At 50.3% G+C, this 14,220-nt stretch overlaps 1 protein-coding gene across 1 annotated transcript; it reads right to left on the reverse strand.

The window, feature by feature from the left end:
* Nucleotides 1-1,369: 1,369 nt before the first annotated feature.
* DNAJB13 (DnaJ heat shock protein family (Hsp40) member B13) lies at nucleotides 1,370-13,981 on the reverse strand. Its single transcript, XM_045484068.1, has 8 exons — nucleotides 13,822-13,981; nucleotides 9,370-9,473; nucleotides 8,158-8,319; nucleotides 5,561-5,718; nucleotides 4,442-4,555; nucleotides 3,218-3,331; nucleotides 2,278-2,354; nucleotides 1,370-1,699 (listed from the first exon to the last, which is right to left on the reverse strand). Exons 1-8 carry the CDS (start codon nucleotides 13,887-13,889, stop codon nucleotides 1,546-1,548), a joined length of 951 nt encoding a protein of 316 aa, XP_045340024.1. The 5' UTR covers nucleotides 13,890-13,981; the 3' UTR covers nucleotides 1,370-1,545.
* Between the last annotated feature and the right edge of the window lie 239 nt (nucleotides 13,982-14,220).

A 14,220-nucleotide genomic window follows, 5' to 3' on the forward strand; every position in this document is an offset into this window, starting at 1 on the left:
GGCCTAGAGGAGACCTGGGTGCTAGGATTTGCACCCACTTGCTCTCAGCACAGGGCAGCTACCACCACTCTTCCACCTAGGCCGTGCCTCAGGGCAGAGTCGGCTTCACTCATCTGGTTTCCTGAAGGCCTGCAAGATCAGGGTTGCAATCTTTGCTATAAGAAACAGGTTCAGAAAGGCAAAGTGATTTGCCGAAGAGCATACACCTGAGGTGTATCTGACTCCAAGGCCTACATGTCTTACGGGCTGCACAGGTGCTTCCTAGAACCCTGGTCCAGACTCCATGTCTCAACGTCGGCTCCTGCCACATTTTCCCTGATGATTTCAAAATGGCTGACAGGTGCTACCCAGTCCCCATTTAAGAAAAAACGTTAAGGGGTGCTAGGTGGCTCAGTCAGTGAAGCGTATGACTCTCAATCTCCACTTAGGTCTTGATCTCAGGGTTGTGAATTCAAGCCCCATGTTCAAGAAAGAAAAGACCTTGAGCAAAGAATGTTTTGAACGGGGAAATCCAATATGGACAATATGGGGGCCTTTTCTATTACCTCTGAAGTCATTCCACAAAAGTGGCCACCTACTCATAAGATTAGATCTATCCTAGCCCAAACCCAGACTTGAAAGAGAGGAGTCCTTGCCCTGGCACAGGAGAGGTGCATGCCACACTGTTGCTGACTGATGGAATGCAGGTCAGGAAAGCAAGTGTGGTCTGCATAGGCCCAGCTGGGCCTGGAGGCCACATCAGCAACAATCCTGGAACCCTGAGATCTAAGCAGTGAATTCACCAAGCATGTTCACCACAGTGACTCAATCCTCATAAGCAGCCTGCAGGAGGCTTATAAGCACTAACATCCGGGGAGTCAGTGGCAGGGCCAGGAGCAGAACCCAGTTCTGCCTCCCATACCACCCCACCTAGAGTCAGTCCAGGACCCACTGCATAGATGAGAAGTGAGGCTGTGAGGTAGAAACCAAAACCATTTCCAGCACTGTGTCCTTTGTGCTACCTCTAAGCAGGGTGAATCTGGGAAGTGGCCTTCAAGGTTCTGATGACATCTTTGCCCTGTGTGGCCTTGACAAATGTTTTCTTCTCTGTGCTTCCTATCTACACTATGACCATATCACATTCTAGAGACTGCCCCGCTAAAGACTTTGTGTCATGAGATATCAGAGCAGGGTGGGGACCCACAGAGGTCACTCAGGTCTGCCCCACCCTATCAAGGGGAGCACACAGGGTCCGAACCTTCAGGGACCTGGCCACACTTACAAAATCTGGACAGGAACCCAGGTTCTAGGCTTTCTGGGCCATGCCCCTCCCCCTTTTCCACAAGAAGCAATATATGAGGCTCCTCTCCCTCCAACACAGTCTCCTAGGTACAGTTGGAAGATAGGAAATCTTTATTGTGTCAGTTTAAAAACCCCAGGCTGTCCCATCCTCATGTCACATCTGTGCAGTGGGCTGGCTCACCTGCACATCCTGGGACAGGAATGGGATAAGGCCCAGCTGGCCTTCTCCTCCTCTCCTCTGCTCCAGCCCTCAGCTCACCAGAGTTATGTCAGCAATGCCTGGCGCAGCATCTGCTTCTTTTGGGGTGTGAGGCGGGTGGGGAACTGGATGTCGAAGAAGATGAAGAGATCCCCTTTCTTAGTGGGGTCCTCAGGCAGTGGCATCCCCTCACCTGGCACCTTCTTGAAGTACTTGGGACTGAGACAGGGGAGGATGAAAGAAGGGAAATGAGAGGGCCCCCCAACACTGCTCTCTGACAGATCCCATGCTGCCCATGCTCACACAGCCTCAGGCTTGAGGCAGTCAGTCCAGCTTCCACCAGGTGGCTCTTCTCAGCCAGAATCGTGTGGCAGGAGAGAGAAGACCAGCTTATTCAGACAGCCTGCCCCCTGATAACCATTTACACTGGGGGTTCCAGGAATAGAGGTTCCAGCCTAGGTTGGGGTCAGGGGGGGTGCTGGGCTGCTGAGTAAAGCTTCCCATACAGAGGCCCTTTCCTGTAAAGGACTTGAGGGATACAACTCAGAACACTAATGAGACGTTCGGGAGGAGGAAGGCAACAAAGGTCGCCTCTGCAATCTGGGCTCTGTAGCGGCCTCGTGCAAGTTAGAAAAAGGCACTCCATTTACCAGGTGAATGCAGCTTGGCCAGAGTTAGGGCTGGATTTCAGTCCTTGCTGGTGAGGACTGAACTACCCGAGGCTGACCTGTCTGGCACTACCCTCTAAGGCCCAGGCCAGCCCTTCTGCCTACTGGGACCCACGCAGATGCACTCACTGGATAATGTCATTGATGGGGATGTTGAGCAGACGATCATCCAAGGTCTTCACCTCCACGGTGCAGCAGGTCAGAGCCTAGGGACGTTAGGGCCACAGGTGGGAGTAGAAGAGATAACCATGGCCATTCTGTTTAGAAGGCATTTTATGAGCTTATTCGGTGCCAGGCCCTGGGCCTGGCCTCAAGCAGACAAAGGGATGTTCAGGGACGAACAGGGGAGCGAGCCAGGCATCTGCCTGCCCTTAGGAGTTCACGGTCTGGTAGGAAAGACTGATGATGATAGAGGGAAGTAAAGGGGTCTGCGGGAGCCAAGGAGAGGCCCCCAAGCCACTGTGGAGTGGGACAGGAGGACTACACAGCGGTGGTAGCAGTTGATGAGGGTGAAGAGGATCCTGCCAGTCAGACAAGGTGGATATAGAGCATTCCACACAGACGGCCCAGCGTAAACAAGAGAATGGAGGTGGGAAAATGCTCCCAATGGACAGGGGCACGGTGGTTGGAGCGCAGGGGATGAGATCAGCAGAGGCAGAGTGTGGAAGGCCTTAAATACCATGTGAAGATGCTCCGACAGGCGTGTGGCACAGTCAGATGAGCGTGGGGAAGAGCCTAGAGGAGATGAGAAAGGAGGCAGGAAGGCCACCTGTGCAGACCTAGGTGCTCGTGCTCTGACTCTGGGAATGAACGGAAGGGGACTAGGTGGTAGAACTGACGGAGTAACTGCCCACAGGTGGGGGGGGGGAGGGGAGGCAAAGTCTAGGCTGGTGCTGTTCCTTGTTTGGATTGTGAGGACATGGAGGGGTCCTGAAGACAGCCACAAAGATTCTATGTGCACTCCTCACGTTCTGAAAGCCTGTGCCATAGGCACTGGGGGGAGTGCAGAGTGAGGCCTGCTTGCTCACTCTCATCTGCCCACTTCCCCTCCTCCACTTTGCCCACTCACCTTGCCCAAGGGAATGGGATTCACAAAAAGGAGGTTGTCGTTCTCCCTGCGGAAGCGAGGGTGTAGCTTCTCCTTTACAATGAAGATGATGTCGGCTGGGATAATGTTGGGGCCCTGGGCAGAGGAGGCAAGGGGTGACAAGGACTAATTGGCTGTGTGATATTGGCTAAGTTCCTGACTCTACTGGTCTCCATGTCTTCTTCTGAACAATGAAGAGATTGAACTAGGTTTTCTGGAAGGACCTTTTCAGTTTGGTTTCATAGCCCCTCCTCTGAGAAGCCTACTCCAATGAATCCAGCGCCCCCCCCCCCCCACCATTACTTCTCCTCTATGAGCATGCCCAACAGGATTCACTCAGATGGAGAGGGACAGAAGCTTCCTCAGGGGGTGGGTAAAATGCTGAGCTGCAAGTTTTGAAAACAACTTCTTACACACCTCTGTCCTGACAAGCTTCTGCTAAGGTCTCTTAAGGGGGCAGAGGGGCCTAACTGGTCCCTACAAGCAAGAAGCTCCCAGTCTAGTGGGGGGAACAGACACACCGTCCTCAGCATGCTCAGGACTGTGGTAAAAGGAACCCAGAGGCAGGAGATTAGAGAGGCCCTGAGCCAGGTGGAGAGGTCAGGGGAGGCTGCCCAGAGCATTAGAGCTGGGTCCTGAAGGGGTGTTTTGGAAGTAGCTGTTTCACAGGTGAGAAAGGGAGCAAGAAGGATGGGCAGAGGAATCAATCTCTCTTGGCTCCGAAAATGCCATCACTCTGCCTCTTCTCAGACCTAAGGACACAGCATGCCTTGAACAATAATTTTATATTTTTACTTAAATAAGTAATTATCATGAAGATATTAAGCAGTATTAAAATTATTATTAATAAGTGGTTTCTGAATACCTCCTATAGTTGGGCTTTATTCAAGAAGCACTGAAGAAAATCAGGAAGAGCTCTTGTGCTCTTGCCCTGGCCAAATCCCTTCCCTTTCTGGGCCTCAGTTTCCTACTCTGCAAAATGGGGGAAAGCCCTGGGCTATCCACTCACAGAGGTGTTGTGAGGCTCTGTCCCTGGTAAGGGACTTTGGGGATCATTTCACCGACTCTGCAGACTGGTCTCCCTACTAGACTGGGGTCACGGGGCAGACGAAAGCATTGCCTCCTTCCCCCTCAGTCTTTCTACCACATGAGCAAGCCTGGGTGACTGACACTAGGACTGACCCTAGTCAGTTCCCTCCTTCTCACCTGGTCCCCTTCCTTCTCAAAGGTGATCCGTGTGCCCTGCCTCCAACCAGGTTTCACATCAATTGTGAGAATCTTGTCCTTGATGGTAGAGGAGTACCCATCCTCGTTCAGCACCTGCAGCCAGATGGAAGCAGGGAGGTTTGCTCCAGATTTCCCAGCTGGCCTTTTAACACGAGAAAGATGCCAAGGGGGTTTTGTGCTCAGATGCAATCTTCTAGCAACAGGGAGAAGCTGCCCCAAGCCATCCCCATTCTCGCCCCATTTACTGGAACCAAGAACTTACGATTCTAGGATGATGTCATTGGGCTAGGGCCTGAGATGCCAAGCAGTCACCATTAGTTGACCAAGCCCCCAACTCCAGGCCTAGATCACATAGCCCTGGCCACTAACAGATGCATGGTGAACACATACTCAGTTCCTCTCTCCCAACCCAGTGGCTCTGGCCCTGAGGGGCTGGCAGGTTTCTTAATCATGAAGGGAGAAAGACCACAGAGGTCAACATATCTGAGCATTCCCTATTATGTCATCCAACCATTACCCAATCACATGCCCAGATGAGTGCCATCTGTGCCACAGCTGGCATCTCCTCTGCTGGGCAAAGGTGTGAGGAGGCTTTGCTCATGTGTCTAGCATAGGGCTGAGCCATAGGATAGGGTCAACCCAAGGACTAGACTCTGGGCCACTAAAAGTCTTCAATCAAACCCCTTGGGGACCGTCCCCCAGTGCACCCTCCATGCCCACACTCTTTCTTCTTACTCCTGAGGCATACACACTGATGAAGCCCCGGGGGTATGGTCTGGTAATACCCAGAGGGCAGAATTCACAAGGGACTCCTCCCATTCGGAATCCGGCTTCCCACAGGGATGGGGCTGATATGAGAAGGGAAAGACCCTTCTGCAGAGGGGATTCCTGCACGGGGAAAGAATCAGGCTAATACCCTCAATTGTCCCTTCCAAATTTCAGATTCTAGAATTCTATGATTCTAGGTCTTCAATTCTGAGATTTCATGATTCTCTCAGAGGCCATACCTGAGGTCTCCAGTGAGGGCATGGAGGAGGTGACTCAGAGGATTGGAGGGCATAGGTAGTGGCCCCCAGTAGGAGCAAGCCAAGTACTCACCCTTCGGGAGATCTTAATTTTCTTGGTGCAGCCAAAGAATAAGTCCTCCAGAGATAGGTAGAGGTCTCGTTCGATTGGGGGGTCCTGTTTCTTGACCCCTCGGCCTCGGAGACCCCCAAAGTTCAAATCTACCTCACTTCCTTCTACATCAAAAAACTCTGCAGGAGGAGAGGAGAGGGGAGGGGAGGGGACGGGAGGGGAGGGGAGGGGAGGGGAGGAGAGGAGAGGAGAGGAGAGGAGAGGAGAGGAGAGGAGAGGAGTAAGAGAGATTGTGTCAGGGACTTGGAAACACAGACACCCCTCCACACATACCTCTTCAGTCCCCAAGTGTAATACTCAGCATCCCATTCCTACCTTGCAAACTCAGACTGTTAGGCCAGGCCAAAAAGTTGTCCTAAATTGCAGATCCAGTGGTTATCATTGCTTGCCACTTCCCACTGCTTCATCATCCAGTTTATATTCCCCCACTTTCCTGACTCCCTTCCCCCTCAATTTGGGGAAACACTCCTCGAGGCTGGCTGCCTCAGGATGGAGAGGAGTGCCCTCTGGTGGCAGCTCCTGGTATGCCAGAAATGACTCCCGCTGTTAGCTTGCTGGGGGGATGATAATATCATTCCAGTCCTTCCTACCCTTCCCCACACTCCACTCTCCCTCACTGTCCAGCCCAGCACAACACCTCTAGAGACCACATACTCAAGTGTCTGTGAAGTCAATAGCTGATACGGGAGTAGGGAAGGGGTGGTTCCTAATAAATTTGAGAGTTCATCAGCATACCCCCAAACTCTTTTTCCCTCAATTTCTTTTTTCCCTGCCCAGCTCTACACCCATAAGTGCTCTTGCTGCCCTGCCCTTCCATCCCAGTACAAACAGCCTTTGTCTCTTGAAGTGCTATGGAGTCGTTTGGTTTCAGTTTTTCTGTCTGTGAGATGGGGTAATAATGCCTGATCTGCCTTTTTCCATTAGGATTAAATAACAAGACGATGAAGGAAAGTGGAAACTTGCTGAGAGCTTACTATGCATCAGGTGCTGGTTTCAGTTCTTCACACTATTGTCTTATTGGACAGAAAGGCCAAAGAAAAGGCTCACAGTCCCGCAGCTCATCTGAACAGAGGACAATCTGACTATGAGAACCTCTGCCCTTAACCACTATGCTTATTGCTACGTGGGAAAACCTTTGAAAACTTTGTAGAGTCAGGGGTCGCTATCATAATTAAGATTTTTTTTTTGTACTCTGCCTCTTATGGTTAGGGCCATGAATGAACTTCCCAGGCTAGAATGGTATAGTAACTTTAGGTGGGGGAGGGCAGGGCAGCATCACACTAAACCCCTCTATGAGATAGTAACTCATCAAGAGGCCTGTAAGTGACCTGGTCCCCTCTCGTATCACTGAATTCATTTCTTCACCCAGCACCTGTGCTGTGTCAGGTTGTAGACACCCCAACAGCCAGGTCATAGGAAGGTCTCGTCCCTCGGTCCTGCAGGGAGACAGGACACAAGAATCCCCTGGGTGAAGTCCTGTAGCAGTATAGTTTTGGGCACTGCCTGAGGGTCCCCAAAGCCTGTAAGTGATGTCCCTAGAAGCTCTGGTTTGGCTCCTCTGAGCTGCCTCTTTTTCATGCACCTGTCCATCGTTATGGCATTTTTCAGTCTTCAAAGCCCATTTTCATAAACATTGTCTCATTTGCTAGTGACGTGTGAGGAATGGACTATTACAGCCACTTAACAGTAAGGAAGTTGAGGTTTCAGAGCAGTGAAGAGATTTGCCCAGAATCACACAGCTCACAAGAGGCAGTGCATGGATTTGAAACAGGCCTGACTCTAAGTCCCTTGCTTTTTCCAGTCACACATGGAGTTTATCAACTCAGCTTCTTCTGGCAGGCAGGTGAAGGAAATGCACAGGGGAGAGGTCTCTGAGGGGGAGAGACAGTGGGCTGTGGCCCACTTCTTATTAACATGCAGAAAAAGGAAGAGAGAACTTTTGAAATGCAGAACGGCTATAGTACAGCCAGGGGAAGGGGCTGCAGGGGGTCAGGCAGTGAAAATCTGGACTCTCTGAGTTGCATAACGAGAGCCAGGAAGACAGGTCTGAAGGTTAATTGCCCTTGCAAGATGACTGTGAACCTCAGGAATCAACTTTTGGTCAGTTTGTCTGGGACCTGGGATTATCCACCCATCCATCCATATACTTACCTAACACACACCTGTACAATGAAACCTAATGCAGCTATTAAAATGAGTAAAGTAGATCTGTTATGTTAATATAGTATATAATGAGATAATCTCCAAGGCATACTGAGTGAAAGAAATCAGTGTGCACAATATGGTCCCATTCCCTTCATAAGATAAAAGGCTTAGGTGAAGATAAATATATGCTCATAAATGCATAGAAATTTTCCAGAAGGATACATAAACGGTTAACAGTAAGTGGCTGCTTCTGGAGAAGGAATAAAGGCTGAAATGTATTTCTTTAATAATTTCTTTTTTACCATGCATTATATATATTTTTAAAGTAAACAAAACAAAAGGATTCAAAGAAAAGCATCTTTTACAGCTACATCCTTTCCCAATAAAGCAAGTGGGTAGGTGGGGCCTCTTACCACCAAAGGGGTTGTCTCCTCCGAAGAACTCATGGAAAACCTTATCAGGGTTGCCGTGGAAGACGTAACCAGTGGTCCATGGGGTCTGGGATCCAAACTCCAGAGGAATCCCGCCCTTTAGGCCCTCCTCTCCAAATTTGTCATAGATGCCTCTCTTCACAGCTGTGGACACGTGTCACCTTGATGAGGGGGCTGGCGTTAGGGACTAAGATAGCTGCTGGGCTGGGAAGCAGGTGGATACAGGGTAGTGAGGAAGGGGCAAACCCAACCTTATTTCTAAAGTCTGGCACTCTTTGGAGGGAGACCCTAAAAGTTAGGGGTTTAATTTCATCGTGGGTGGATCTAGGTGTGATTCCATAACGCGGAGGAGAATGGGGAAAGGTGGAGACCTGCTGGGTGGCAGGGGGAAGAGGACTGAAGGAGAGATCTAGAGACTGAGGGTGAGGCTATCGCCCTAGAGTTTGGCTAAACTCATCATCGTAGCTACTGTTTTATTCGGGGTAAATAGAATCGTAGCACCTTGAAATTCTACAATCTAAGAATTCTAGAGCTGCCAAGTTCTAGAGCTTTCAAAGCCTAGAGTCTAAGGACTGTAAAGTCTTGAAAACTCGGGACTGGAGAAACCTTAGTGATCTGGCTATTCTTCTGCACAGCATCTGTGATTACAGTCTCCAGAACAAGCCCTCGGGGATGCACGCATGCACGTGGTGCCCCGGGGCAGAGGTGTGGCGGGGGCGGGGGGGGGGGGGGGGGTGCGGGGAATCACTTTCTACACTCTTTTGGTTTCAGGAGATTCTTGAATTACCAGCCTCTCTCTGACCCTTGATAGACATGCCTTCCATGGAAAGGTGGCACTGGAGCTACTTGGTAATCTGGGAAGAGTAACTGGGGATGCCTGCCTCAGCCTCTTTCTTCCCTTGGCAGCAAGCATCTCACTGTGTGCACCCCTGCAGGGGACAGGTGGGGTGTGGAGTGTGGGAGACCTGCCCAGGTCCTGCTCTACTGACACTGGCTGAGCAGATCATCTTAATCCAGGGGCTCTCCACGCTGCATTAACCTTAGTTTGTGACTATGGAGAGAGGCAGTTCATGCTGTTTTCTTTCTAAGTTTGCTCAGGCTCTAGGCAGGGAAGAGGAATGCTTTACTACCCAGAGGCTTAAGGAATGGTCTTGAAATAGAGGTGGGGCAGAGGAGATGGGTGGAATCACTCACGGTCGCTCAGCACATCATAGGCCTCTGCTATTTGCCTGAATGTCTCCGCTGAGGATGGCTCACTGGACTTCAGCGGGTGGTTCTTAAGGGCCAGTTTCCGGTACCTAGAGGAGGGAGGATTCATACAAGTCATAGCATTTGACATGGGCCTGAGGCACAGACCATGGTTCAGAGCTGGCTCTGCTGTTCACTGCTTTGATGTTGCCAGCTATAAAATCAGGGCTGTGGTGGCCAGGGTGGTGCATTGCACAGATGCCCTTGAACAGAACCCAGTGGGTAGAAAGTGTAGCTGCCTGCCCTGGGTGTCTGTGCTGAGGCTACATTTCCCCAAGCTGCCCCAACCAGTGCCTAAGCGTGGTGGGGATATTGGTGCTGGCGCGTCCCCCTAGGACACAGGACCCCTCCAACGCACAACCTCTGCTTCAGGACGCCCATCTATCAGCCCAGCTACTTTTTTCCAGACCACTCTGCAGCTCTCTCCATCCAGCCATTTCTTCCTGCTCACCTTTCACAGGTATCAGACCTGCACTGGGGTTTGAAGGTGCCGCCTGCATGCTCTTGCTCCCCCTTCACCCTCACACGTTTCCCCCAATACATTTCTCGCACATCTAATCTTGTCGTGATATCTGAACTTACACACAGGCTTCTTGGGAAGATCAGGTAAAGTAAGGTGTCAAAGGGCCTGGTACAGAGAGGCACTGGCACACGTCAGGTCCCTTTACCATCTCTCACTTCTGTGCTCATTCGTTTCCCTGCTTCTGTATTACCCAATCCCAGCACTCAGTGATGCAATGCCTATAGTGTCTGAGAATCTGTATCATCAGTGTTCTGAAAGGAAAGAGCTGGCATGCACTGGGTGATTTGTGCAGAGTTTAATAAGGGACCACTCGCCAAAGTGTAGGAGGTAGGGAGGATAACCATGCTGGACAGGGCTGTAGCCCAAGGCCAGGAGCCCTGAGTCACCCTGGCTACCCCTGAGCCTATAGGAGTGGGAAGGGAGAAATCCCACAGGAGTGTGTGTGGACGGGGCCCTTGGCAGGAGCTGTCATCTTCAGTTAAGGGATACCCAACCTGAAGGGCTCTCAGAGGAAGGGAGCTGGGAATAAATACCCCAGCCCCACTCTCCTCTTTGCCAATCACCTGCTGTGGGCTCTCTTTAGCTTTCATTTAGGAAGTCTGAGGGCCAGGGCATCTATTGATGTGGCTAGATGGGCCAGCTTCCAGCACAGTAAGCAGGGGGCAGAAAGGCGGGGAGGGGGTCTGAAAGAGCCAAAGGAGGGGATCAGCACAGCCCCCTGAGTGGCTCAGTACAAATTGGACCCCACATACCCTCCACTGGGTCAGAGTGCACTTCCTCTGCCCTGCTCACACCCTGCATGCTGGTGACCCCTCCCGCTGTTTCTCTTCTCACTCCACACACTATCTATGCACAAGCTCGTCTATCCCAAGGCTTTGAGCATCACTCACTCGCTGACCACTGCCAAATTTCTATCTGAAACCAGGCCACTAAGCTCCAGACCTTGGCATCCAGCTGCCATCTTGGTATCTGCTCTCCAGTGTCCCACAGGCCCCACAAACTCAATGAACCCAGACAGAAACACATTTTCGTTCCTTAAGTTTTTGCCCATTTGCCCAGGCAATGAAGCCAAAACGCTGAGCATTATCAACTCCCAAGTTCTTCATCCCCTCCATTCCCAGCCCACCTGTCACCAGGGCATTTCAGTTTTTCTTTCTCCCCAGTGTTCTCTTCCTGCCCCCTCATCCCTAGGACTATTGCAGAACCACGGCTTCCTGTTTCAGTGTTCTCCTTCTCCAGGCCTTTCCGTGTGCTGCCACCAGATTGATTTGTCTTTTTTAATCTGATGCTTCTAAAATGCCCCCTGGCCAAGTCACTCCACTGCCCAAATCCCTCCACTGGTTTCCCTTTGCCTTCAGCATAAAATCTGTATCTCTAAGATTCAAGCCTCTGCTTCTTTCTCTGGCCTTCTCACTCACAGCTCTCCCTCCCCACTCCCATGGCTTTTCCTGCCCTTCTGGCCAGGCTCCAAACTCCCTACAATGCATTGCTCAGGTCTTTGACATTCTACTCCCATCCCTTGTAACACCCACCACTCTCCAGACCCTCCCATCTCCCCCTGGCACATTTTCATTCATCTTTCAACAATCAGCTCAGGGCTCAACTCCTCCAGGATGCCCTCCCTGACTGCAGTCTCCATTCTAGGTTAGACTCCCCTTCCCGAGTCCCCAGTGCCTTTGATCCCTAAACTTAGCACTTGGCACTCCAGTTGTTTGTTGACTGGTTTGTCTCTCCCACTAGCCTGGGTTCCTTGAGTTGCTGTGTCTACTTCTCTGTGTCCCTGGTGCCTGGCACTGAGCAGCAGTGAGGTAATGAATGACACGAACTAACTGTCCCACAAGGCAGCCCATCTCACCGTGGGACCCCTCTGACTTTTAAGCAACATCTCATCTTAGTGAGTGAGATCTGCTGTCCTATGACTCTGAAGGTTCTGATTCGGCCCCTGGAGGCCTTACAGAGATTATCTACATTGTCTACTTTCAGAAACTTAAAGACAATTGTCATCACTTCCCTGAGACATTGAAACTAGCCCTCTCCGTTACAAAGGTCAAAGTCAGGTATGGAGAGAATTCCAAGTAAGTTCTATCAATAAGGAAAGGTAAGTAGGTTTGAGAAGAGCCTTATTTTTCATATAAACTTGAGTGGTTTCTGTGGAGTTTTTTGTCTCATTTGTTTTAGTGAGAGAGAGAGAGTGTGTGTGTGGGGGGGGGGGAGGGTGCAGTGGCAGAGGGAGAGAATCTTAAGCAGGCTCTCCACCCAGTGCAGAGACCAACAGGGGGTTTGATCCCATGACCCTGAGATCATGACCAAGCCGAAATCAAGAGTTGGATGCTCAACCGAGCCAACCAGGCACCCCTAAACTTGAGTGGTTTTAAGATTTGCCCTGCAGTGCCCTCACTCTGTTTCCCTGAGTGGGCAAGATGGAGTGGAGTCACAGCTTGGATGCAGCAGGGTAGGCTTAATGAGAGCTACTGAGAAGGTTAATAGCTAGGCAATTAGGAATCATTGTGGTGCTTCTATTCATTATATACATTTAGCATTTAAAAAAAATTTTTATGTGAATTTATTTTTGAGAGAGAGTGTGACAGAGTGCAAGCAGGGGAGGAGCAGAGAGAGAGGGAGACACAGAATCTGAAGCAGGCTTCAGGCTCCGAGCTGTCAGCACAGAGCCCGATGTGGGGCTCCAACTCATGAACCGTGAGATAATGACTTGAGCTGAATGAAGTTGGATGCTTAACCAACTAAGCCACCCAGGTGCCCCAGCATTTTTGTTTTGTTTTGTCAAAATCTAGTTACTCCCATATGGGAGACTGTGTTATACATGACTCATCTCTTAGAGTTGTTACAAGAGAGAAGGGTTAAGAACTATTGTTTGAAACAGGGGTGCCTGGGTGGCTCAGTTGGCTTAAGCGTCTGACTTCTGCTCAGGTTATGATCTCATGGTTCGTGAGTCAAGCCCTGTAGATCAAGACCCTGAGGTCTTGATCTCAGTGTTGTGAGTTCAAACCCTATGTTGGGCTCTGAGCTGGGCGTGAAGGCTACTTAAGAAGAAACCTACTTTGGGGTGCCTGGGTGGCTCAGTTGGTTGAGTACCCGACTTTGGCTTAGATCATGATCTCACAGTTCATGAGTTGAAGCCCCACATGGGGCTTGCTGCTGTTGGCACTGAGCCTGCTTCTCAGGTCCTCTGTTCCCCTCTCCCCTGCTTCTCTCTTTCTCTTTCAAAAATAAACAAACATTTTTTAAAAAAGCTTACTTTGGGGTGCCTGAGTGGCCCAGTAGGTTAAGTGTCCAACTCTTGGTTTCAACTTTTGCAGTGTTTCCAGTTTGAGCCCCACATTGGGCTCCGTGCTGACAGTGCAAAAGCATGCTTGGGATTCTCATCTCCCTGTGTCTCTGTCCACCCCCACCCCCCCGCCCACACCCCCCTCTCCCCCAACTAATGCTGTCTCTGTCTTTCTCAAAATAAATAAATAAACTTAAAAAAAAAAAAAGCTTACTTGAAAAAAAAAAAAAAAAAACTCGTATGACGGCCAGAGTAACATTTGAAACACATCCATCTGGCCAGGTCACTCTCCTGTTCTTAATCCTTTGGTTCTGCAAAGGAAAAAGTTCAAATGCCTTCTTTGTCCCCATTTTTATTGCTAAGAAAACCAGGGCACCCAGGAAGGGAAACAGGGCATAGGGGGTTAAGGATGATGGACTGGGAACTCTGACTCAGGCCAAACCCAGGTTGTAGGTATGTATGCAAGAAGCAACAGAAGAACAAGGTTTATCTTGCCTGCACTTGGCTGTGCAAGAAAGCTCAGTTTGGAAAAGATAAAGGTGGGGCCTTCCCAGCACACCCCTAAAGCCTCACTCCCGTCCCAACTTACGCCTTCTTGATCTGGGCATCCTCTGAATTGCGAGTGATCTGAAGCACAGAGTAATAATCCTGACCCATGGCTGGCTTGCAAGGCAGTCAGTCCTTGTTTAATCCTGACTCCAGCAGGGCTGTTAGTCTGCATTCTTTGGTTGCTCCTGACAACCGCACAGGGGCACTCTGGGAGTTGTATTCCTTCCTGCCCAAGCAGACATCACCTCTGCCTCACAGAACAGCCAATCGAAGAACTGGAAAAACGGTTGATCCTGTGACCCTGACAAAGGTCATTCAACTCAGAAACTCTCAACTCAAGAGTTTTCAAGAAAGTAGCAATTAGTTTTTGTTTTTTTTTTCAACGTTTATTTATTTTTGGGACAGAGAGAGACAGAGCATGAACGGGGGAGGGGCAGAG

Source organism: Leopardus geoffroyi, chromosome D1, assembly GCF_018350155.1.
Source record: "Leopardus geoffroyi isolate Oge1 chromosome D1, O.geoffroyi_Oge1_pat1.0, whole genome shotgun sequence".
Classification (NCBI taxonomy): domain Eukaryota; kingdom Metazoa; phylum Chordata; class Mammalia; order Carnivora; family Felidae; genus Leopardus; species Leopardus geoffroyi.

What these genes read in the sequence shown, in the direction of transcription:
- DNAJB13 (XM_045484068.1), bottom strand. Translation starts at nt 13,889, where the DNA reads ATGGGTCAGGATTATTACTCTGTGCTTCAGATCACTCGCAATTCAGAG. An exon ending in AAATTAAGATCTCCCGAAGG is followed by an intron (nt 4,556 to 5,560) that starts GTGAGTACTTGG and finishes ATCTGGCTGCAG; the next exon opens with GTGCTGAACGAGGATGGGTA. An exon ending in CCCATCAATGACATTATCCA is followed by an intron (nt 1,700 to 2,277) that starts GTGAGTGCATCT and finishes CCCCTGTCTCAG; the next exon opens with TCCCAAGTACTTCAAGAAGG.